Here is a 25,829-nt window from a genome sequence, read left to right as displayed (position 1 = left end):
GTTACTTTTTTTGGAGTCTCAGCCTGTTACTGGGGCCATTTCCTTGCCTCATTAGCTGCTGATCATTAGACCCTGAAAGACAGAGTTTTTGCTATTCTACTTCCAAGGAGAATGAAATTCTGTTCAGAAAATGGCCAACAATTCAGGCCTTTGCAGACAGGCTGACAACGCATAACACACATTTGATTTATATTTAGTATTGAGTGACTAGTGCATGTAACAAAAGGAGATGCTGCTTTTTAAAACACGGGTTTGCAGTTTTATTTTTTTGCAAGATTACATCCTTTAAAAGAAGTAATTTACTTAGATTCCAAATACTGAGATTAAATACAAATAAAAGCTGTAGCTTTTTAAAAGTGAAGCTATTGCCTATCGACCCTGAAATAAAATAGTCTTATGATTGAACAGGTGCAAAAATCCCTCCATAACCTCTATTTTTATTGGCAAAGTCATTTAAGGTCACTTTTGCTTCCAAGACCATCTTCTTTCATGATTTCCATTGAAGGAGTTTTGCTTTGTAATGGCTTGTGGTTCCACAGTGTTTTGTAAATGAAGACTGCTATGAAAACACTATCGCTGTCGCTGTAGTTGCAGACACTGCCACAAAAGGAAGTGTGATCGTCTGTGTGAAAGTCTGTCATCTTCCCCATTGATTTTCAGAAAGAAAGAAAATTCAAGTTGCCATTTAATCTTTCTTATGTTCCATATCATTTTCAACATGCCAACAGCCAGCTGCTATTGTCTTTCAAGCTGAATTGCTGGCAGGATGCCCAGTGTGCTTGTGAGATGGCATACAGATACTGTACTGCATGCACTTCAAGAATATAGTGTAGAAGGGCACCTACAAAGACGGGCATTTGGAGCAGCTAATGTTATGCATATAATGCATCAGGTTTGAATCTGCGTAGGCGGAGCCTCAGTATGGTGGCACATGGCAAATGGGTTCACGTGTTTGGATTTTTGTTGCTTTCAGAAGGCATGAAACAAAGCGTCCCAAACAGTTCTAAACACAAGCCTTTGCAGCACTATTGTCAGTCAAGTAGTCTCCAACAAAAGCTGGCATCTATTGCTGGGAAAGTAAAGCACTTCGATTGGCTTTCATCTTCTCTAACCGTTTAACTAGATGACCATTGCTGACTTCAAGTTCTTCCATTTTGTCTAATGCTGAACGAAGCTGAAATAAAAAAGAAATCAGACTGAAAGCCAGGTACAAGAAGTAGTATAATTCCCTCATTCATTCACTAACCATTATTTATTCAGATTTTAAAGATCAGTAAAGACAGATTGCTGACCTGTAAACTGATGTTCTTTGTGGGGTCTTCTCTACCGTCACACACATGGGATCTATGCCTGCAAGAGGAACACCTTGGAAACTTCTGGAGATGTCTTTTAAAGCTCTTAATTTTTGACATACAGGCACAGATTCTGTATGTGTGACCACAGAGACCAGAAACAACCACCAAGGCTGAAGACACAGTGGATTTACTCAGCCTCTTTGGTAAATCTATGGTGATGCCATGGCTTCCTCAACCTCGAGACTACCAAAAACATCTGGAGGGCCGAGGTTGAGGAAGCCTGTTCTAGATCCTAGTTCAATGGGCTGTCTAGTGACCTACGCTAATCTCGTCACAAAAAGAAACGGGAAGTAAACAATGACTGAGCATACATGAACACATGAAGCTCCCTTCTTTGGGATGCATCCTGCTCAGCATTCCCTACTCTGACAGCCAGCAGCTTTCCCACCACCTGCAATTTGACTCTTGCTTTTAAACTGGAGGTGCCAGGGATTGCTTTTGGGGCTACCTTCATGCAAAACAGGTGCTCTGATGCTGACCTATGATTCCCCCCCATGTATTTGTCTATTTAGAGTCTGAAGCCTTCCTTGAGCAGCTTGGACCAAATAGTCCATTCAAGAACTACAATTTCAGTATGGAAACCTTTAATAAGTTTATTACTGCTTTAAAATCCCCCCTGCAGGTGCAAATAATCTTCAGTAATCAAATGCTTAAGACTGATTTGAGTTGTGCAACACCATAGCGTAGTTCTGCACACCTCAAATCAGCCTTAAACATTTGATTACTGAAGATTATTTGCATTTATTTTGTAGCTTAGAATACATGAAGATGGGAGATTTCATCCCTTAAAAATTTATAAACTTGCTTTCATTCTAGTCAGGGACACGTCAATAAAAATTCCCAGGACAAAATTTTTGGTGCTGAATATTTTACTTGAAATGATTTAGTAGCATGGATTACCTCTCTTTGAAGTTTACGTTTCTCTGCTTTCAATTCGTCCTCTGTTTTTTCAGCGTTTTCTGCAGCTGTTTTATAGCGAACAACTTGACCTTCCAGCCGTATTACCTAATATGATAGAATCCTAGTATTAAGATATATATATATAGAACAAAATATTTCATCATATTTTCCCTTTGGCAGTTCGATAGCTAACACCCAGTTGAGGAATAGCCAGAAGAGGAAAGAAGTAAGTAACAGATGTCGGGTCCATCTTCTCCTCACCTGACTTGTCCAAACCCTTCACCAGATGAACCTGGCTTTCCCCTTTTTAGTGCAAGTGCAGTAAGATGGTAACTAAGATTACAGCCGTGATGAAAATGAAAGCCCTAAATGGAAGGGACTGAATGGGTAAAAACAGATTCCACCTGCTCCTCAGCCATAACGACTACAGTTGTTCTGTCTAGCTTGCCTGCAAATATATTTTTATTTATAGCAATTAGATTAAACATGGGCTCCACAGCTTGTTCATAATGTATTCATAATGTATTCATTTTTATTCACTGTTAAGATTTATACTCCACCCTTCCAAAATGCAGGGTTTTCTGGCACTATAATATTAAGAACCACAATAAAGTAAATAAAGATACTGTAAGCTGAAAGCAGCAAAAGTATAAGAAAAGCATAAATACTATATTTAAGCACTGGTACCGGGAATGGGGGGATGCAGGTGGCGCTGTGGGTTAAACCACAGAGCCTAGGACTTGCTGATCAGAAGGTCGGCGGTTCGAATCCCCGCGACAGGGTAAGCTCCTGTTGCTCGGTCCCAGCTCCTGCCAACCTAGCAGTTCCAAAGCACATCAAAGTGCAAGTAGATAAATAGGGACCGCTCCAATGGGAAGGTAAACGGCGTTTCTGTGTACCGCTCTGGTTCGCCAGAAGCGGCTTAGTCATGCTGGCCACATGACCTGGAAGCTGTACGCCGGCTCCCTTAGCCAATAATGCGAGATGAGCGCCGCAACCCCAGAGTCGGTCACGACTGGACCTAATGGTCAGGGGTCCCTTTACCGGGAATCGGGGGTGCAAGTGGCTCCAGCCCCCTCAATATTTTGAATCGGGGGCCCAGCCCCCCAATATTGAGGGAGCCAGCATCGCCGGGTGCCCTCCACACACCCAGGGGAGGGGCTGGGACGAGCAAGAGCAAAGATCACCCTCCACATGTCTGGCACATGCTGTGGGGAGGACGCAGCCGAGCAAAGAGCCCAGTGCCACACTTCCCCTCCCCCGATGCCTGTGCCGCCCAGACGCCCGGCACATGCTGGGTGGGGCAGGACACGTCACATGATGTGCCCCCCAATGTGGGGGGCAAGTCAGCGCCCCTGTATTCAAGCCATTTTGAGTTTCTTTTTAAGTTTAAAAGTTAAAAGGGAGTTGGGTGAGGCTCGTTTGGCAAGAACGGGAAACCGAGCCTTTAGTGTCACTGACACACCCTACCAATTCAGCGGGTGCCTTCAGTGTTAACTTTTAAACACCTACTGAAAACTTTTTTTCCCCACCAGGCCGACGCAGGTAATTAACAGGACACCCCCACAGTGGTCTATTGGTATTTGTTTTTAATTTCTGCTTGTTTTTAACTTTTTATGATTTTAGTGTTTGGCTTTATATATTATACTGTTGAAAACAACTGTGATGCATTTTTCTGATATGGTGGTATATAAATATTTTTATAAATGAAGATCATGGCCACTGGTCCCATCACCTCCTGGCAAATAGAAGGGGAAGAAATGGAGGCAGTGAGAGATTTTACTTTCTTGGGCTCCTTGATCACTGCAGATGGTGACAGCAGTCACGAAATTAAAAGACGCCTGCTTCTTGGGAGAAAAGCAATGACAAACCTAGACAGCATCTTAAAAAGCAGAGACAAAGGTCCGTATAGTTAAAGCTATGGTTTTCCCAGTAGTGATGTATGGAAGTGAGAGCTGGACCATAAAGAAGGCTGATCGCCGAAGAATTGATGCTTTTGAATTATGGTGCTGGAGGAGACTCTTGAGAGTCCCATGGACTGCAAGAAGATCAAACCTATCCATTCTGAAGGAAATCAGCCCTGAGTGCTCACTGGAAGGACAGATCCTGAAGCTGAGGCTCCAATACTTTGGCCACCTCATGAGAAGAGAAGAATCCTTGGAAAAGACCCTGATGTTGGGAAAGATTGAGGGCACTAGGAGAAGGGGACGACAGAGGACAAGATGGTTGGACAGTGTTCTCGAAGCTACGAACATGAGCTTGACCAAACTGCGGGAGGCAGTACAAGACAGGAGTGCCTGGCGTGCTATGGTCCATGGGGTCACAAAGAGTCGGACACGACTAAACAACTAAACAACAACAAGATGGCATTTGCCTGTGGCCAGAAAGACATCAGAGTAAGCCCCAAGTCCTTTGGGGGGAAAGGAAGCACTGCTACTGAAAAGGCCCATTCCCCAGGAACCATCTGCTATAGTTCAGGGAAGAGCATGTAATGATGATCTCAAAGTACACCCAGGCACAGAGGCAGGTGCCCCAGGCACAAGCTGTTTAGATTAATTGACTAAGAAGGGTCACAGCTTGCTAATTAATTCTTTACAGGAATGGATATGGATGCGTTATCTTATAAACTGGCTGGGGATGGAAATTTCTGAAAAGAAAATTACATGACAGTGCTACTTAAAACAAACTGTTCAATGCCAGCTATGTATCTGCATGAATGATACTCAGAACCAAGACCATTATGCTATCAAAAAGTCTTCTGACTCAAAGGCCTTCTTGCCCTGTTAGTCCTTTATGCTCCACATAGTCTTCGCCAGCAACATGGCAACCCACCACAAACAATTACTCATTTACATTCCAATATGTTTAGAACTGAAATATAAAACAACTTCTACTTATTTCACAGGAATTTGCTTTGAAGCACGAGCCCTTGGTATCACTGCCCGGGTATCCCTTCCCAACATTTCTAGATAAGAAAGTACACCTCAAGAGAGATATAAACTTATCGCAAACTTACATTTTGTTCCAGTGCTGTAATCTCTTGTTCAGACTTCGCAAGCTTAAATTTGAGGTCACTGATTTGTCTATTTGCATCTCCTAAAGAAATGTAAAAAAAAGTCTCACCCATTAGAGCAACTCTGAAAAATATTCCCACAGTATCTGGGGGCATTAAAATATACTGCAATTTATTTACAGTGTTGTATAGGGCTGTTCAGATGCCATTTTTACAATGATAACCTCATGAAAAATGCACCAAACTACCTTTATGTCCATGGGGTCTCTGGTAATGTCCACCCATTATCCTAGAAGCAAAAACCTCTCAACTGTCATCTACAGCAGCCATTTGATCAAGCTATAGGGGAGAGAAGTGGACTGTAGGGCATCTCTGCAAGCTCTATTAGCAGACAATACATTTTTTTATTCCTTTAGCCATTAGAAAGATTCCTTAACTAAGAAACAGTGGCTAAGTTTTGTTCCTCGCCACTTCCCAATGACATTTGTAAGCCACCCCAAAAGTTTTTTTTTGGGGGGGGGGTGCAGTACAAAAACTCCTTCCTAATTTCTAGGATCCTTCCAAGTTGGAAAGCACTGATATTTTCTCCAGGCACCCCCATATTGACCACCTTTGACCATACAATGTGTAAACCTATTAGTCTACAGAACATACTCTTGCCCACATCTGTTGAATGCATTCAGTTCCACATTACAGTAGGGGCCCCATAACTTTGGCACAGCTTCCAATTGGCTTTCTCAGGAAATAAGTATTCAGAGTGACAGCTCAGGGGAGAAGCAGCTGCACCTTTGCATGAAGTAAAGTGGGTAAACATGCAGGGAAAGCAGGTAGGAAAGCTACCAGCAACCTTAATATTGAAATATAATTATATTTTGTATGGTTATGTAAATGGATAAAATTAGCTATTGTCACTGAAGAGCTGACTACAGAATCTACAATGTGGGAATAAATCTTACTTTGGAGCTCAATCGCATGCACCTCTGTGCCATTTTCTATGACTCCATCTTCTAAATGTAAATTCTCCACGTTACTGTTCTGCTTTTCTTCCAGTTGTCCTTTTAATTTTTTAACCTGAAAACCACAAATAATTCAATCAACTTACTGGCACACGGACATTATGTGAACAGAATCATTAGAATTACAAATACCCTGCATTTCCCAACAAGTGTATTCGGATTGCATTATTTGAACTGATATTCATGTTCCGTAGCATCTGAAATTATTTTTGTAAGGAATGATGTGACAGCAAGAGGAGAAGTTACAGACAAAGTCAGGGACAGAACAGAAGAGGCTTATGAGTCATGCAGGAAACAGAAGCTGCAGACACTGCCAGCGTTTTCTCAAACAACCACAACAGCTAAAAATCTTGCTCTTTTTAAAAATTAAAGTGAAAATTTTGGAGAAGCTGAAATATTACCACACTAGCTACCTGGATTGTATTTTTATGATTACACAGAACACTTCTTTAAAAAATGTACAACTCGATATGGCAGACTGCTTTGTACAAGGGGCCAGGTAGGGAGGGGTGCGTAGCTGCAAACCACCCCCCCCCCGCTTCCTCCAAACAGTGTCCCAGTGAGGACACAGTTTTGTACTAATGTACTTAACATTACAGTGGTACCTCGGTTTACAAACTTAATCCGTTCCAGAAGTCCATTCTTAAACCGAGGTGCGCTTTCCCTAAGGAGGCCTCCTGCCGCCTAACGGTGCCCTTCCACCGTTCGGATTCTGTTCTTAGACTGAGGTAAAGTTCACAAACCAGAACACTACTTCCGGTTTTGTGGAGTTCGTAAAACAAATCTTTCTTAAACAGACTGTACCTTAAACCGAGGTATCACTGTACTGTTCTGCCCTAAAGAATGCAATGAAAAATGAAAATACACATGGGAATTTCCAAGTGGTAAGATAAGGCAGGTTCATTTAGATATTTTTGTGCTCAGGTGTGAGTACACAGAATGCCCAAGCACTATATGAGTGTGAAGCACACACAGGTTTTGAAGGGTTTCCCCCCTTAAAGGGAGCCCAACCCCTCCCCAATATCCGATTGCATTTCTTTTAAAAATCATCAAGCACCTCTTTCTCTCTCTCTCTCAACACACACAGACACAGTGTGCACACTTAATGTATATGCATTTGCACTCAATCACACTCAAAGTGCAAAATTCTTTTCTGTGAAGTGGCCCAAAGTCTTGTTCTATTTTGGCTCAGGCAATTCAAATTATCACATGAAAACTGTGACCTTGTCAATCAGCTCTGACCTGTAGGGAAACAACTGGCGACATCCGAAGAGACTAATACAGAGGAAGTATTAAACTTTTGATTACCTGTTCAAGTAAAGATTCTCGCTCATCAACAAGCTTTTTCAATCTAATGTCTACAAGAAAAAAAGAGAAGTGAAGCACTCTGTTGATATTGTTAAGTGAAAGATGCAAAGTTATGTATTAAATTTGAAAAAAGAAAGAATGATGATGAAGGTTAGTGGAACTAATGATAAAAGAGAGTTATGCACGTACCACGGTAAATGAGGTCACAAACAGGACTGGGAAGGGGTTTCAGCCAAGGGAGATTATGCCAGGCTCACAAAGCATGCTTGTCACTTCAGTAGAAGCAGCCAGGTGCATGCAAGGCAGCTAATCTTCTACTGTAGGTTAGCATGCAAGGATTCTAGGGTCAAACCCTGGAATACAAAAATCTCACAAATCTTTACAGTGCAGCATTAGGAAGACATCAACACTATCACAATCAGGTACACTTCTTTTTTAAAAAAGCACTCCTCTTTATAATTTGTCATTGGAGGGGTGTGTGTGGGTATGTTGAATGGGGTGGCTTTGGAGGTTTCCAGATTAAGAACTATCTCAGTGTGCATCTCTCAAATCCAGGAGAAGAGCCACTCACCCCAAACATTTTGCTCCTGCCACCTTCACCATCTTGGTGCCCTGCTGGCTGGGGCTAATGGGAAACATCTATAGCAGGCACCCCCAAACTGCGGCCCTCCAGATGTTTTGGCCTACAACTCCCATGATCCCTAGCTAACAGGACCAGTGGTCGGGGAAGATGGGAATTGTAGTCCAAAACATCTGGAGGGCCGAAGTTTGGGGATGTCTGATCTATAGAGTACCAGGTTGGGGAAGGCTATGTAGTGTATTCTTGCAAAAATGATTAACAGTCTAAGATGCTGAAACAAGCATGTGTTTTATTCTCCATATAAAACTGTAACATTTTCAAAAATAGCTGAAGTGCTCCAAGAATCATTATACTTTCTGTATTTGAAACTTGAATATATACATTAAAAGAAAATGTAAGATTACCTTTCCCGTGCCACTTTGCACCACACTGCAAGTTACTTTTGAGAACCTTCAAGGGACATTTATTGGGCATTGCATGGGAAGGTTGCTCTTCATAAAAGTAGAGGTGCCGGGTGCACAGATCTTTCAACATATCTTCCTAAAAATCAGTCATTACACTCAGCACCAAAGGGATGTAGCTAAAAGCTCCATAGTACAAGGAATCTCACTTTAGCAGAGCAACTCAGTCTGCATATTTATGTGTTTCACTCTGTACATCTGAATGAATACAGAGCATTCTTATTATGTTACGTATACAAGCTTTGAAGACAGAAGGCCTGAGCCCCTATCATTTTTATTCAGGACAAATTTCATTAGTAGGTGTGGAGCATGGAATGAAATTTGTAGTACAGAAAACTATGGCTTGGATGGCTGTAGCTTCAGGTAAATGTCAATTTTATAAACTGGAAACATTGCAAAGAAGGTAATTTCAGCACTAAAGCACTAAACTTTCTTGGGTTCCATGATCACTGCAGATGGTGACAGCAGTCACGAAATTAAAAGACGCCTGCTTCTTGGGAGAAAAGCAATGACAAACCTAGACAGCATCTTAAAAAGCAGAGACATCACCTTGCCAACAAAGGTCCATATAGTTAAAGCTATGGTTTTCCCAGTAGTGATGTATGGAAGTGAGAGCTGGACCATAAAGAAGGCTGATCGCCAAAGAATTGATGCTTTTGAATTATGGTGCTGGAGGAGACTCTTGTAAGTCCCATGGACTGCAAGACAATCAAACCTCTCCATTCTGAAGGAATTCAGCCCTGAGTGCTCACTGGAAGGACAGATCGTGAAGCTGAGGCTCCAATACTTTGGCCACCTCATGAGAAGAGAAGACTCCCTGGAAAAGACCCTGATGCTGGGAAAGATGGAGGGCACTAGGAGAAGGGGACGACAGAGGACGAGATGGTTGGACAGTGTTCTCGAAGCTACGAACATGAGTTTGACCAAACTGCGGGAGGCAGTGCAAGACAGGAGTGCCTGGCGTGCTCTGGTCCATGGCGTCACGAAGAGTCGGACACGACTAAACGACTAAACAACAACAACAAAAACCATTGCTGTAGACTTCAGGCTGCTTTTCTGACCCAGGCATATAATGGTGGAACATCTCTATGAACTGAAAAGCGATTAGGCACAATCAATAGCATCATTTCAATTAAAAAATTAGATATTTATTGAATACGATACAGCTAGAACCACGTGGGAGTCACTTCTGTGATGTGATCCATTGCAGCTGGACACTTTGTCTGAATGATGCAGCTACCTGGACAAGGTCAGTGGTGTCACTTTCCCCATGAAATCTGTCGCTGCTTTGGGTGCCTCAATAGCGCTGAGCCCTGAGTCTTTTGTACTAGGCCCCTGGTTTCCTGCCCTTTCTCCCCTTCTTTCTTATTTTAGATTTTAAAATTTTGCTTATAAGGTTGCTGGGTTTGCCGCAGAGTATACCGGTAATGCTGGTGAGTTTCCAGGCACCAATTATCGTATTTTGCTCAGATAACTTAAATTGTCTTCAAACCAGCATGGGGAAATTTGTGTCATGGGCTGATGCTCTTTTAAGTACCAAGCATGTTCCTGGTCCCACCCACTTGGTTGCCACAGAGCATGCCAGTCAGTAAACCACACAGTTCAAAGTTGAAGTTAACTCTTTATTAGAAAAAAAAACATGATTTCCACAAACTTGGCTGAGTGTCAGGCCTAACGAGCACAGGAGCTCATTCCCTGTGGGTCTTACTCCATGAAATCAGTTCCCAAGACTAAAAGGTCACTGCCTCCCCAGTTTCCTCCTCTCCAGGGCTTTTCCCAAGCAATCAGAGACTGTGCCTGTGTGCAGCCAGTCTTTCCTCCGCCCTTTTCATGACTCTCCTGGTTCTGGGAGACTGGGGGAGGGAAGCTGACCACAGCAGGAGGAGTTTTTGCAAACTGTAGGACCTGGCAAATCCAGCCGGTGAGGGAGGCATGAGCCCCCCCCCCGCACCCCCGCAGAAGCAACAGGGCCCTTCGCACCTTGAGGAGTGCAAGGTGAGGAACCGGCAGACTCTGCAAAACTTCACTGTAGGGTGGGTTTATTAATTGGAGATGGGGGGGGGAGAGCCTTGTTCTAAACAGGCGGGGGGAGGATTTCCCACCACTCATCCTGAAGCACTGCCTCCAGAACAGCTGCAGAATCTTTTCCTGCCCCAGATGCAACTCACCAGGGAGACCTCCTGCCTTTCCTCCACTTGCAATGGCCAAAAGTAATGAAATGAAACCAGAAGGAGGGGGGCTTTCCGTGGCCTTGCAGGAGAGCCATTCATCAGCTGATTTGCCGCATCCCAGCATGCACCATGTGGGCACACCATAGAGATAGGAAAGGGTGAAGAGTGATCCTTGCATGCACACTTCCTGGCTCTGCTTGCAAAGCAAGTCTTTGTACAGGGAGCAGGTGCATCCATAGATACTGGAAAAAGGAAATAGTGATACTCACACATACACTTCCTGGTTCTGTTTGCAAAACCCTGGACATTTTGCCAATTTTTTTTTTTAAAAAATCCCCTAGATGGTGATTTCACCCTTTGAATGACATATTGTACATGTCTGGGGGAAACCGGACATATGACAACGTAATAAATGATTGCAATTTTAGAGCCATTTGTCCATATGAAGCTTGAACAGGAACGGTGGGGGTCTGGGGGACCTTTAGCCTGAAGATCAATTCAAACCCAGTCCAGGTCTCCAATATGTCCAGTAAGGATACACCTCACAAACCAGGCCCATAGGTGATGTCAGGTATGGCTGAAGCTACAAAGGAACCATTGGGAAACTAAAGGGAGCTCTAGTTTGTGAGTGGGGCTCGCTGTCCGCACCAGTTAGCTGACTGGCACTGACAGGGAGTCCCACTGGGATCAGCTAACTAGGGACTTCCTTGTTGAAAGGAAGTTGATCAATTTCTCTGTTTGTTGGAAGTGGATTCCGCTCCCTTCCTCCAAACAGATGTTTGTCTCTCTGGAGAAGCAGTCGTTTGGATCTCATCTGTCTGGCAGTGTTAGACTGGGCTGAGGGATCTGGCTCACTGGCTGATACCAATTCTGCACCTTTGATTAATAGCTCTGGCTTTGCCTGGTGCCCAAGTAGTCATCACTGTTTACCCTGGAATTCAGGCATATTCTCAGTGCATGCCTTGGAAAGGAATGGGAAGAACAGAGAAGCTTCATTGCTAAACATAGCAGGAAAGGATTTCATCAGGAAATCGGGCTGCCAGTGCACAATGGTGTCCATTTTGCATATTGATTTTCAACTCGTCCTAGGAACCCAAATCTGTCCTCCACTATGTTTTCTAATACAGTAGTACCTCGGGTTACAAATGCTTTGGGTTACAAACGCTTTGGGTTACAAACACTTCGGGTTACAAACTCCGCTAACCCCAAAGTATTACCTCGGGTTGAGAAGTTTGCCCCAGGATGAGAACAGAAATTGCTTATGGGCAGCACAGCGGCAGCGGGAGGCCCCATTAGCCAAAGTGGTACCTCAGGTTAAGAACAGTTTTGGGTTAAGAATGGACCTCCGGAATGAATTAAGTTCGTAACCAGAGGTACCACTGTACTGTTTCATTGGAAGCCTTATTTCAGAGGAACATACAGTGGTACCTCTACTTATGAATTTAATGCATTCCGAACTCACATTCATAAGTCGAAAAAAATTGTAAGTCAAATCCCATAGGAATGCATTGGGAGAAAAAATTCGTAAGTAGAAGCAACCCTATCTAAAAATTTGTAAGTAGAAAAAATCCTATCTAAACTGCATCCAAGATGGCGGACGGAGCTCCATTCGTAAGTAGAAACATTCGTAAGTAGAGTTATTCGTAAGTAGAGGTACCACTGTATCTAATTTTGAAAGTTTGAAGTTACATGGTTGTAGCCAATGGTGTTGCCAGAAGAATGGGGAGAGAAACAATGTTCAGTCTTTCTTTCCTAAAACTGGTCTTGAGGGTCTCCAACCTTCCAAAGCAGATTCAGGGTGTGCACAGAGAATAGGGGAACTGCCAAAAATCGCTTATTACCCTGATCCACTTTACCATCAGCTGCACAACACTGGTGGATACAACTCACTGCTTTTGCTAAGAACTGCCACATCTAAAATAAAAGCAACAAATCAGGTAAAAGCAGCTAGGTACCATCTAGATAATTTTAAAAATAAATTAATATAACAAAAATTATGATCAGTATCAGTTGAATTGTAAGTGCTTTATAAACAGGAGACAAGAAAAACCTTAGAGTACAAAAAGTTTATTTCAATCTATATACAACTCAGTGTGTGATATATGTTTTGTTTTTCCTTTTGTGTTCTAGTAGCTGAATACATTTATTATCTATTATGAGTGCCACAGTGCTACAAGCATTCAGACTTTGATCCTTATTTGTAACAGTCTAATACAATTTTTTTTAATTTCTGCATTAAAAATACTCCAACTTGGAAATAAGATACATGCTGAAAAATTAGAAATTATCCATTTTCATTTTAGCCATTACAGTATTTAAAAATATATTTATTTTTTCTAAAGCAGCGTGATAGAGTTTTATGCATAAAACAACAGTTGCCTTTGGTTCTGTGGTTTTAAATAACAATTATTAAGGCATTCACAAAGTCATCCAAATTTGCCTACATTTCAGCAAAGAAGAAGGGGGAAGACTTTAAGATTTAGATTTAAGAAAATATTAATTTGGGGTGGGAGGGAGGATAGAACATATGATATAACTTGAAGAAAATGTTACTTGATAAAAAAAGCTAAGCACAATATAAATGAAGCGCAAAAGAAACAAAACTTTCTTTAAAATAATATATATAGATCTTGCTAAACAAAGTGGTTTGAATTCAGAATCAGTCAACTTAATTTGGTTCTACTGAAATAAATGTAACTCAGACACCAATGATTTTAATGGAATCTAAGTGTGACTTGCTCTGAATCCAGTCCAGTGAAGGCTTGATTTGATATGAAAAGGCGAAAGTGTAACTTTATTCCTATTAGCAAACCAATGATTCTTCACTTGCAACTTCTGTTCATTAATTCTATGCTATACAAAACTCCTGTATTGACCTAACTATATTTTGGCAATAGCAGTGACCTTAATTTGGAATGTGTCAATATGCAACCTGTATAAAGTGCCATTTTATCACCCTCTGGCAAACTACCAGCATTTGAAAGCAATATTGAAGCTGATGTGCTTTATAACAACTTGCTTCTGAAATAAAGGTGTTTGATAATTGTTAGCATACAGTATATTCAAAGGTGGTGAGTTTCTAAGAACCTTCAAATCTTAGCTTTCATTAAAATACTGTGGGGGGGGGGACAAATGCTATATTATACTGTAGGTGAAAATATTAAAAGCACTTAATTCAGATTTAGTATGATTAATAGCTTTGTTTTACTATGATAAACAGTAATTAAAACCTGAGAGGTAAGAAAAAGTTCATATTCTTTCATGATTGATATAGACAACAAGCTGTATAACATGTATTTAGAGCGTGAATCTAGTTCCACTGTTAAACTTTTCCTTTTGACTTTTGTTTAAAACAGCATATTTACTCTGAAATCATCAGATGACAGGTTTGTAACATGCAAGAATGACCTAGCTTCTGAGGTCACGATATGACACAATCTTCCCGAGATTTACCTTTACCCTTTCTACCCACCTGGACTTCCTCTTCACTTTCACTCGCATCACTTTTTAGTTTTTCTAACTGCTCTGCAGTATATTCAGCAACGTGATCTATATTGATTTCATCTAACATCTTTTTGCTCGGGTCTCCCAAAATTTCACACTGTGCGTTTGAGGCCACGGAAACAGAAGGATCTGTTTGAAAGCTTGCAGCTTCCTCCGATTCTTTCCCTTGCTGCTGCTGGGTAATTTCACTTCCAGTCACGGTGGATTCATTTATGACCTCATCTGCTAAGGCTTGGTAGGTTTTACCTTTTTTATTTTCTTCAGCATCTCTTTCTTCATCTCTGCGCTCCATTTCAGTGTCCTTTTTGATTATATTCTGTGCTGCACGTTCTGTAATCTCACCTTTCTCTTGCGTTTGGTGATTATTTGTCTCAAGCTCATTATTAAGATTATCATTCTTTTCAGTAGTTTCCTGTTGTCCAAATGGAGACTCTGCAAAATCAAATGCTTCATGATATTCCTCCACAACTTCTTCTTCTTCTTCATTGTCAAGCTTTCTGTTTTGATCACTGAATTCAGCCTTCTGTGAGGTGAGGCAAGGAGCCTTCTCAATATCTGGCACAACGTCAAGAATCTTTTCTTCTGTTTTTTCACGATTCTTGTCTTCTTCACTTCCTTTGTTTACTTCAATGCCCTGCATATATACACATGCAGTTCTAGCAGATTCCTGAAAAGTTTCCTCTTGTTTATTTACACTTTGCTCTTCTGTAGGCCAGTCTGTAACTTGTGCTGGCTTATAGTCTTCTTCATTATTGTCATCAGCAACTTCTTCCTGTGCTATCCGGGTGTCTGACAGAGTTTTGCCATCATCTATGAATTCTGATTTAATGTCCCCATGTTTCTTAGAATCATCCTCATGGTCTAAGTTCCTTTCCTCGGGGATCTGGCATTCACTGTGACTCACACCATCTGCAGCAGTTTCTTTCATAATAACATCTAAATGTACATCCAGTGCTTCCGCTAAAGCTGCTCTCTGATCAGTCTCCATAGCAGGATTTTCTTCATTCTTTTCACTGGCTCCAATCACTTGCAGAGTTTGTTCCTCTTCAACAAATGTATCATCTTTTGAAGATAAGGGCTGAGTTTTTTCCATTCCAACTTGTTTTTGTTCTTCAGACTCATCTGATGCATAAGATATTTCAGTTTGTTCTGCTGCTACTTCACACGCCCGCTGCTGCACGGCATGTTCCTTCTCATTCACTTTATTAATTCCACCAGTTTCATTTTTATCCCAGTCTGTTTTATCAATTAGTTTGATGTGTCCACCTTCAAGAAGATGTCTCTCGACAATTTTGCTTTCCGGCTGTTCAATAGAAGGATCCATACTCGGCACTTTGATAAGCAAATCTTCTGCCAATTCTGGTGATTCTGATTGACTGGAAGTTGCCACATGGCTGTTATTCACAAAATCCAAAGCTTCCTGAAATACTTCGTTATTATCGCCTTCTGCCTCATCACCTACAATATGTGTTTGCTTATCTTTATCCTGCTGTTGGGGAAGTATTTCTAAACCTGTAGGTATCTGCTCATTAGCCTCAATACCTGAACATGCTACTTCAGTATCACTTTTATTTATAACATTTCCATCAGACACTTTCACTTCTATGGTATTATCAAGGAACCCCCCCTCACCCCTTAATTCAACTATACCACTGTTTTCAAGGGAACAAACAATTCCTGGAACATGCTCTGAATGACTCTTAGCTGGTTCCTCAAGTCCACTACTTAACAACAATGTTGATGCCACTTTGCCTTCAGTGATTTTCTCTGCCTCCGCATTTTCATCAGCATGCAACGTCTTTATCTCTGAACATTCCTGCACAATTTCCTGTTCCTTAGTCTCCTCTGTGTGTTCCTCATGCTCAGTATTCTGCAAGATTTCTTTTTCCCCCACATTCTCCAAAATCTCATTTTTCATCTCCACTTCCTTGGCTCTGCCTAAAAGATCATTAAGAAAGTTGAAGGGACCAAAATAGGGAGACTATTTAACTGTGTTACGTTAAACGCTTACCACCCCACTTAAAGCCCAGAAGAGAGAATGAATCAGAAGAACTGGTTAAGAAAGATCAGCTTTTGCCAATTATGTGAAGGCAAAGCAGCAATTGAATTAGTTAGTGGCCTGATCAGCAGAAAGTGTCTTCTTCCCTGGTATCAACTGTACTGCATTTGTAAATGCCATTGAGGTTTGAAGGTTTACAAAGAAAAATACCTTTTGATTTGTCTGGCAGCTATCCATTATTTCTGACCTAAAATTGTGTTCTATTACCCTGAGAAATATTAGGGACCAAAATACACCCCTCATAAATATCATCTTTTAAAAATTATCACTACAGTACTAATCTCTCTCTCTCTCTCTCTCTCTCATACACAAGTCAATACAAAAAAGAGTAACTCTATGTACAGTAACTTCCCATCTCTTATAATGCTTCACATGCTCCTAATCCTTTTCTAGTTTTCAAGTTCCCCTCGTGTACTGCAGGGAACCAAAGCACCTTTAGAGTCACTTAGTACACTTATGATTCAACACCTGTCTTAATAAAAGTGGCTGCACACCTTGTAGACATACATATAGAGCTTAGATGTTTTTAAAGAATTTGTTTCCCTGGACTTGGGGAATAAAAAGGAATTATTTTAACATCTCCTGTTAAAGACAAATAAAAGAAATGCAATATGCTTGAAGTGATTGTTGGCATTAAGCAGAAAATAAAATGTACAGAAGTGATTTTATAAGCAGCATGCTGGTGATTAGTTAGTTGTTCAGATTCTAGCAAAGGTGGTGATCAAAAATCCTGATAAAAGGAAATTACCTAATGTATCATCCCCAGCTCCCTTAGGGGGATGAGTTGACCCTGGAGCAATATTGGAAGAACTTTGTAGTCCATCATTATCTAGATCGCCAGAGGTTTCTCCATTGGTAGCTACTTCTGAGTTGGGTATTATTCCATGTCGCTGTGAGTGAAATAATAAACAAACATTAGAACAACATTACAATACCATGCATATGAAATTTGCTTAACAATGTCACAATTCAAAAATGGCACAAAGCATGTGTGTACATTGTATGAGGTCATAACAAACATCTGGAACATATAAGAAATGTCTTGATAAACAAAGCTATATGGTATTTTGATTAACCGATGTCTTGATTTGTATGTATATATATAATTCTCCAAGGCAGGGGTTCCCAACAAAATTTTCTCGAGGACCCCTCATCGAGCCGCTATTGTGACAAGGACCCCCATTAATTCCTAATCCTAAAATTAAAAAGTGAGAGCCAAATTAAGTCTTTTTATATTTTATATTTATACGTTTTTTACAGTTACAACAGAGTACTCCATCAGTATACAGTTAGTTTTAATTTTCAGTTCTTAATGAGATGAACCACTTTTTAACCAACGGTCCATTTTTAACTACGCGAACTGTAGCTTCCGCGAAAAATGCTTTGTTTACAAACACTACTGTTTTGCAAAGAGGCAGCGCGCGCCAGGGAGGAGGGAGGGGAATGGAGAAGACAGGGTATCTGCGCAGTAGCGCACAAATGAAGCCGACGCGCGCAAAGCATCTTGGGGAGGTGAGCGTTAGTAGAATGTGTGCGCTGCCTCTTTGCAAAACAGTAGTGTTTGTAAAGCGCCACCTAATGGCATACAGCAGAACTACTGCCTCTATCTAATTCTAGTTTTGCGCTAGACTCTGCTCATGCAGGAAGCGGCTAAAACAAAAAATCTGTTATCATACGAAATATATTTAATATATTTTTTATTCTAATAGCATCTTGCGGACCCCTCTGGCATAGCTCGCGGACCCCTGGGGGTCCCCGGACCACCTGTTGGGAACCACTGCTCCAAGAGGTTCAGAGCAGCATTTTATCATGTTAGCAATCCCATGAAAACGATTTGCCAGAGCTGACCAAAGCTATCTACAAATTGTACTTAAATAGTCAAGATTGTTTCCAAACCCAGTACATCAACAATTATATCACACTGGCTTAAAAGGCAATTGGAACTCAGCCCACTATGTCTATTTCTTCATGACTTTAATCTGGTTTAATCTGGTTTGAGTGGGAGATGTTCCCAACAAATTGTGCTACCAATATAAGAGGGGAAAGTTTACAATGCTGTTTTGCTTTATAGAGGCGGGGTGGTCTCTGGCTTCTGTCAAAACAGCACTCAGTACATAGTTTTATCCAATGTTAACATTTACTAGGTGCCAAAATGTAGCACCAGGCATTTGACAGGACAGGACAGTACACAGGCCCTCAAGGCCTTTGTGGCCCTCAGCAACATTTGGCACCCCCCAGCCCCTGCACTGTCTTTCCAAAGTGGGCTAAGCAAGGCGCTGAGCTTTGGCAGGGTTCGGGAGCCTTCCTGCCTCCTTCGCAAAGCCTGGTTGGCACTCTCCCAGCTCTGTGAAGGGGTTGAGAGGGTTCTAGGGCACCACCAGAACCTCGTGCCTCGCTTAGCTGGCTTTGAGAAAGCAGTGTGAGGGCTGTGCTTGTGTCAAATTTTAGCCTCGCTCCCCACATGACCAGGCAGTGTTTGGTTCACGGGTTCTGTGTCAAAGCCCACTTCATATGAAAAGTTGGACTGCTCTGAATTAGAGTATAAACAGGGCCATCTTAACCATAGGCGCCGGGGTGCAGGGCACCCGGGCGTCGGGCTCTTAGGGACGCCAGGCAGAGAGTCTGGGGCCTGAGAGTTGGAGTCCGGGGAAGCGCCTGCCCATCGGTCAGAGCGCCGTGGCGGGCTCTTCTACTGTGGGTGGCTCTGTGCCATGAGTTCGGGGACGAGCGAGATGCTGAGGCAGCCAGCCAGCTCCGCCTTCCTGCATGTCTGGGATTGGCGTAGGGCCATGGAGATGCCTGCCCAGCGCATGCTGCTTACACCACTGCTTTGCTCAGTTGTAGATGCTGGTTTGTTGCCTTGGGCTCCTTATGTTTCCTGTTTTCTTTTCCTGAGCAGAGAGAAGTGTGGTGCCTAAAAAAAGGTTGACAACTTTGGAGTCCCCCCCAAAAAAACTCTGGGCAACCGGGGGGGTGGACGCTGGGCACCCCGGTACCACATATAATTAAGATGGCCCTGAATATAAAACAGAGTAAGAAAGATTCACACATTTAGCCAACCCTTATTTAAACAGTTAGCTCACCACTGCTTCAAAGCCCAATCCATTTATTTTCTCGGCACACAGAAATGATTACTTAATCTTTTTACACTTCTTTTGTTGTTTCTGCATACCTTCAATTGTTCCTTCAGCACAACCACCTCCTCTCTAAGATCATCTCGCTCACTTCTTATGGAATCAAAGAACTCTTTCTGCCTCTCTAATGCCTGAGTTTCCAATGAACAAGCAGAAGATCAGGGAATGACAAGAGGAGAACAGGAAGGAGGAAAAATGTAGAAATAAAAAGGTAAGGTAAATTAGCAATAAGAATGAGCAAGTTTTCAGATATGCAGAGAATTATTAAATTTCCATGCAAGCAGAAAAAGGAATTTTATTTTAGTATTTGTGGGTGTTATGAAAGCTTCCTTTATAGATATCAGTAGCTGCTATTTGCAAGAATGTGCCATGCTTCAAGAACCATGAGTTGTACTGTCACTACTGCAGAGAGATGTAAGATATCTAATGCAAACATCATGTTTGTTTTGTAAAGTTGAGGTTGGGCCTTACAAACGTTGGTTTCATAAATGCTTTAAGTCAGAGCTTTCCAAACTTTTCATGTTGGTGACACAATTTTTAGAAATGTATCATTTCACGACACAATAATTCTGTTTTACTAGCAAACCGGAGGGTAAACTAACCCCTTTCCAGCCATGGGAAAGAGTGTGGGAGCATTTGCACAACACACCTACACACTGCAGCTGACATACTAATGTGTTGTGACACACAGTTTGGAAAGCTTTGCTCTAAGTCATTAGCTGATCACCACACATTATGTTTTTGTCCAAGTTTCCTGGTCTTCTCTTTTTTTATGCTCATGACTTTATGGTAGGTTTCTCTTTAACAGTGTCATACAGGCAAAATTGCTGATCAGCAAGCGGAGCAATGTTCTGTAGTGGTTATGAAAAACATTACAGTGTCTAAATATTGGCCACATTCGACAATCGTCGCTAAACTTATACAGAAATATAAGGCTTTGAATTTTATGTTATGTAAGAATGAAAATTAAATAAATTAATATAAATTTGCTCCATTTCTGCAATATTCAAATGGTCATGGGTTCTGAATTCTGTTCTGTCCTTGGTGCACATATAACCCCAGCTCCAAAATTGCTTTGGTAGATACTACTCTGTTTATAAAGGACACAAGTCTTTTCCGCAGAAAGGAGCACTTTATAACACTATGTGGCGTTTAATGCTCTTGTTTAAAAGACAGCACTGGCAATCTGGTCAAAGTTGTGACTCCTACCCCTATCTTTTTTTCTTTCCATTCTATTGTCTCCTGAAGATCAGACATTTCCCTGACATAGCCCTCCTGTTTCTGCTGTAGTTGTCGGATTTCCTAAAGTACAGGAGCAAACAAGAAGACAGAAGGCAGACAAGAGAGTTAATCAGAAGAAAAGCCCAAGGCTACAGCATTTTAAAAATACCATGAAAAAAGTTAAATAAACTAAATCCAAGAAACCTACCATTTACAATAATTTTATGGCACTTTTCCAGGCACTTTTCTCCTTAAGATAAAATACCTCTTTATGCTACTTTCTAACAGAGAACATAGTGGCCAATGCACAGTATGGACAGGAGCTGGAGTCAGGCCTACGCTCCTCCTTGTCTTACTCCAACCACCCCAACCAAGCTGTGTGCATGCAGGTGGGCAGAGGAAGAAATTAGTATACATATTCTAGTTGGCATTCATCAAATATGTTAACACTTGATGAGAGGGGCCACATTGTTCTTCGGACTTAGTATGTGACACAGTCGCTTAAGAAGTTAGTCACCACCACCCCACTTTGAACGTCAAAGTAAGGCAGTAAGAAAGGAAGGAAAATGCATTAAGTGGTAGATTCAGTAATCTAAGTGCAGGGCCGGCTCACCCATTGGGTCTAGTGGCGCGGGGCGGGAGGGCGTCTGGGCGCTGAGGGGTGCCCCAGCAAGTGGGGGAGCTGCGCGGCGGCCTCCCTTTTCCCTCCTCCTGCACGCCCGCCACCCGCGCCACTTGGGAGAGCAGGGAGGTAAGCGAGCGGAGCAGGGGCACTAGGACCCTGTTCCGCTATGCAGTGCCAGGGTCATCCCTCACCCCAGCGCTGCGTTTCATTGGTAGAGACGACGCCACATGGCAGCAGCTCTACCAATGAAACGCAGCGCCTGTTGGCGGGAAGGCTCGGATGCCTTTCCGCAGTCTGGGGCTCTCCCCACTGGCTCCGTGGCGCCCATCTGGCCTCCTTCCCTCCGTCCTTCCCTCCAGGCTGAGGCGGCCGGGGGATAGCGAGCGGCGTCGGCCGTGCCCAAGCAACCGGGAGGAGGGTTGCTGCCGGGCTTGTTTCCCTCCCTCCGTCCTTCCACCCAGTTCGGGGCGGCGACTGATTGAGGCTGCTGGGCTCCGCTAACCCAGCAGTCAGTGCAGCGCCGAAACCTGGCTGGGTGGTGGCTCACCTGAGGCGCACCTCCAAGTGCGGAGGCGGAGGCGGCAGCAGTGGCGCTTGATCCGCGCGCTCAGTGCAAGGCCGGGACTGGAGAGGTAAGAGCGCAGCGCGTGTGGAAAGTACAAGCGCCCTGGGGAGCAGGGCCAGGCAGCATTCACGTACGCAGCCGCAGGAGCTGAGGGGACAGGAGCTGCTGGAATCCTGCCTCTTCCAGCCTGTGGATTGTCCTCCTGAGCCGGGGCTATTTTTATGACTTGCTACAAGTGAGGAGAGGGGCTTGTTTGCAGCCTGCCTTTCTTGGCCTCGCCCAAAGGAAGCTGGAAGGACTGGGGAGGGGGGTCAACTCTGGGAAATGGGGGGGGGCACCGGAGGGATCTTCGCACCAGGGCGCTGGGTATGCTTAAGACGACCCTGTCTAAGCGGATGGATGCAACTCGGACCCCTGGACACCACCTCCTCCACGAGGTAGGAGAGGAGCAAGTGCAAGGCTTGAGGCAACACACTTCATTGCAGGGGCTGGGCTAGATGACCTGTGGGGTCCCCTCCAACACTACAGTTCTGCCATGCTATGATTAATCTCATTCAAAGCAAGCCATAAATGAGTAAGATAAGGGGGTGTGAGAGGTCCTGGGACCATGATAAAAGAAGGAGCTGAGAAAAGGCCAATATAAATAATGTTACAAATACAGGTCTTAGCACAGAAAAGTGCAAGACAGTGGTACCTCAACTTACGAAGGAGATCTGTTCCACTGCGCTCTTCATATGTCGAAACCTTTGGATGTTGAAGCGTCCATTTTGCACATGCGCAGAACGCACGCGCGACGAAAATACTTCTGGGTTTGCCGACTTCATAAGTCAAAACCTTCGGAAGTCGAGGTACCACTGTATATATGATGCTGATCCTTTGAGGTTCAAGGCAGAAACTTAAACTGATGCAGCTTCTGGGAACACCATATAGGCCAGGCATCCCCAAACTTCGGCCCTCCAGATGTTTTGGACTACAGTTCCCATCATCCCTCACCACTGGTCCTGTTAGCTAGGGATCATAGGAGTTGTAGGCCAAAACATCTGGAGGGCCGCAGTTTGGGGATGCCTGATATAGGCTAAAAGCTCCCGTGAAGCAATAAAAGTTCCTGCCTTCAAGCACTAGGGAGTGCTAATCCCACGTGGGTCTAGAATAGCCAGCCCAGGAGATATGATCAGATCAGATACAGTTTCTCAAACTGAAGGTACCAGGAGCAAATACTTTCTTTGCTTAGCTATTGCCACAATTCTCTTCAAACACTCCCAGTTCACCCACAAAAGAATCTGGTATCTCCAGATGGCATCTCCTCAAGCCACATTTTTCATCCCAGTAGCAGGGAAGTGGTGTCCTCCCTGAGTTCTGTCCCACATCATGGAAGTCAACACCAGCATTCCAAGAAGAAGAAGTGAGCCATATTAGACAGTAGGCACCTTTTTCCTGTGGTTTGGTAAGCAAGTAGCTCTTTAATTCAGAACCATTCACACTTGATTACAATTACAAGTTTACCTTCAGGTGCTTTACACATCCAACAGTAATTTACAATGTTTTAAAAAGGGATATAAAGCAAGATTACTTGCTTAGATAAACTGTATATAGTTGGTGTTTGGCTAGATAGCATCTAATGAGAATTTAACCTAGAACAGTGTGATGAGATGTTCTTGTAATGAGATGTTCTTGATAATTCCTAAAGAATCACTTTCTGTGGAAAATCTGAAGCTAGAGAAAGGAATATTTTGTGGTCCATTTGCTAGCATACAAGATATTAATGAAAGTATTGTTTAACCAAAGAATTAACTTACTGCAAGTAGTTCTTCTCTTTGTTTCAAAGTCTCTTTGACTTCCATGAACTGAAACTGCAATATAGTATGGGCGTGTTTTTCCCTCTCAAAATCCTACAACAAAAACACATTATATATTTATTATGTGAACTTTTTTGCAAAGGATATCGCAGCATTATACCTGTCTCAACATTCCAGATGTTCCTGCTTGCTGATGGGCATCTTCCTTTATTTGATAGTTATTATATATAAATTCTAAAATAGATACCAATTCTATTAACCCAGCATGTACATTAGGCAAGTGGTAAGTCATGGAGACCCAGGTGGCGCTGTGGTTAAATCACTGAGCCTAGGGCTTGCTGATCAGAAGGTCGGCGGTTCGAATCCCTGTGACGGGGTGAGCTCCCGTTGCTTGGTCCCAGCTCCTGCCAACCTAGCAGTTCGAAAGCACGTCAAAATGCAAGTAGATAAATAGGAACCGCTACAGCGGGAAGGTAAACGGTGTTTCCATGTGCTGCTCTGGTTTGCCAGAAGCAGCTTTGTCATGCTGGCCACATGACCGGAAGCTATACGCCGGCTCCCTCGGCCAATAATGCGAGATGAGCGCGCAACCCCAGAGTCGGTCACGACTGGACCTAATGGTCAGGGGTCCCTTTACCTTTACCTAAGTCATGGAGAGGCCTATCTTTCACCATGCATAAAATCCTTAAATTCTAACCTAGACCAATGTGCATAAATGCTTATGTGACTCATCCCATGTGACTCATCCACAGCATGACACATATTTAATATACATGCCATGTGTAACCCATCATTAATTTAGTAAAGGTAAAGGGACCCCTGACCATTAGGTCCAGTCGTGACCGACTCTGGAGTTGAGGCACTCATTTCGCGTTATTGGCCGAGGGAGCTGGTGTACAGCTTGTGGGTCATGTGGCCAGCATGACTAAGCCGCTTCTGGCAAACCAGAACAGCACACAGAAACACAGTTTACCTTCCCGCTGTAGTGGTACCTATTTCTCTACTTGCACTTTGACGTGCTTTCGAACTGCTAGGTTGGCAGGAGCTGGGACCAAGCAACGGGAGCTTACCCCGTCACAGGGATTCAAACCGCTGATCGGCAAGCCCTAGGCTCTGTGGTTTAACCCACAGCGCCACCTGCGTCCCTTTTTATTAATTTAGTATCTGTTCAGAAAAGGGCACCGTTAAAAGGCGCCTCAAAAAACTAGAGCCATCAGAGGGACAATGCAAAGAGCACAATCCTAAATATGCTGACTCAGAAGTAAGGGCCTTGGAGAGGTCACAACACGGGAGGCAGCAGCCACAAGCAGGTGCTGTGATTCTCTAGTGCTTTTACTTCCCCCAGGGTGAACTCCATTGTCTCTTGAGACAGACAGAGGCCAAAAACAGTTAAGTAAGTTCTAGTGGGGCTTCCTTCCAGGTAAGTAAGCTTAGGTTTATAGCCTAAGACTTCTAATGGATCACTACTTACTTTGTTTTTCTCTTCATATTGTCTCTTAGATTCTGCAAGCTGTTCTTCCAATTCCAACAACGCATCCTTCAAGGTGTCTACTTGATACATGAAATTGGTTTTCTCATTATCTAACTGAGCATTTGATACCATAGCCTTCTTATATTTCTCTTCAACTTCAGCTAGAGAGTCCTAAAGAAAAGAAAAAAGCACAGAGATTAATAAAGACTTTTACTTTACCAACCAAGTCAAAATGCTAGGAAGACTAACTTGTCAATGACTGCATTGACAAGCACTTTGCAGTATTCCATTTCCCCAACATTTTCTTACCTGTTACACAACAAGACACACTTGACATACAATTGATAAAATAGGATAAAATACAATATAAACGAAAGAATAAATAAAAGTCTGACCTATACAACTTTCAGAGATTTAATACAGAAAAGGGGAAAAGGAAGGATTTTAGAATTCACGTAAGAGGCCATTTCGCCTCTTGAAGGTCAGAACAGAGGTTAAAAATCTTGCCATTTGCAAGGTTACCACTGAGTCAGTATCCTGTAATAAAAAGGCAAGTTGGGTCTCGACTAGGAGTCCAGAGAATTTATGGACTACTGGACTCAGCAGATTTCTCCTAACAGCACTGTAGAGAGGGCAAACAAAAACTAGGT

At 42.8% G+C, this 25,829-nt stretch overlaps 1 protein-coding gene across 20 annotated transcripts in view; it reads right to left on the bottom strand.

Annotated features, from left to right (window-relative positions):
- Positions 1–236: 236 nt before the first annotated feature.
- LRRFIP1 (LRR binding FLII interacting protein 1) overlaps positions 237–25,829 on the bottom strand; it is a 118,837-nt gene continuing 93,244 nt past the window's right edge. For 14 of the 20 annotated variants that reach the window (XM_060282774.1, XM_060282777.1, XM_035140421.2 and 11 more), the window contains 6 exons: positions 25,180–25,350; positions 23,709–23,801; positions 20,711–20,803; positions 19,540–19,632; positions 17,116–17,257; positions 8,851–16,246 (listed from right to left, as the gene is read on the bottom strand). In XM_060282774.1, coding sequence (XP_060138757.1) covers positions 14,226–16,246; positions 17,116–17,257; positions 19,540–19,632; positions 20,711–20,803; positions 23,709–23,801; positions 25,180–25,350 — 2,613 coding nt within the window. In that variant the 3' untranslated portion in view covers positions 8,851–14,225. Of the gene's footprint in view, positions 1,175–2,255; positions 2,361–5,271; positions 5,352–6,224; positions 6,340–7,592; positions 7,643–8,850; positions 16,247–17,115; positions 17,258–19,539; positions 19,633–20,710; positions 20,804–23,708; positions 23,802–25,179; positions 25,351–25,829 lie in introns of those variants that run through there. The other 6 variants (XM_060282798.1, XM_060282802.1, XM_060282792.1 and 3 more) reach the window with 4 other exon arrangements.

Source organism: Zootoca vivipara, chromosome 1 (genome assembly GCF_963506605.1).
Source record: "Zootoca vivipara chromosome 1, rZooViv1.1, whole genome shotgun sequence".
Classification (NCBI taxonomy): Eukaryota; Metazoa; Chordata; class Lepidosauria; order Squamata; family Lacertidae; genus Zootoca; species Zootoca vivipara.
The sequence above is the reverse complement of the archived record's forward strand: the minus strand, read 5'-3'. Positions and strand labels throughout refer to the sequence as shown.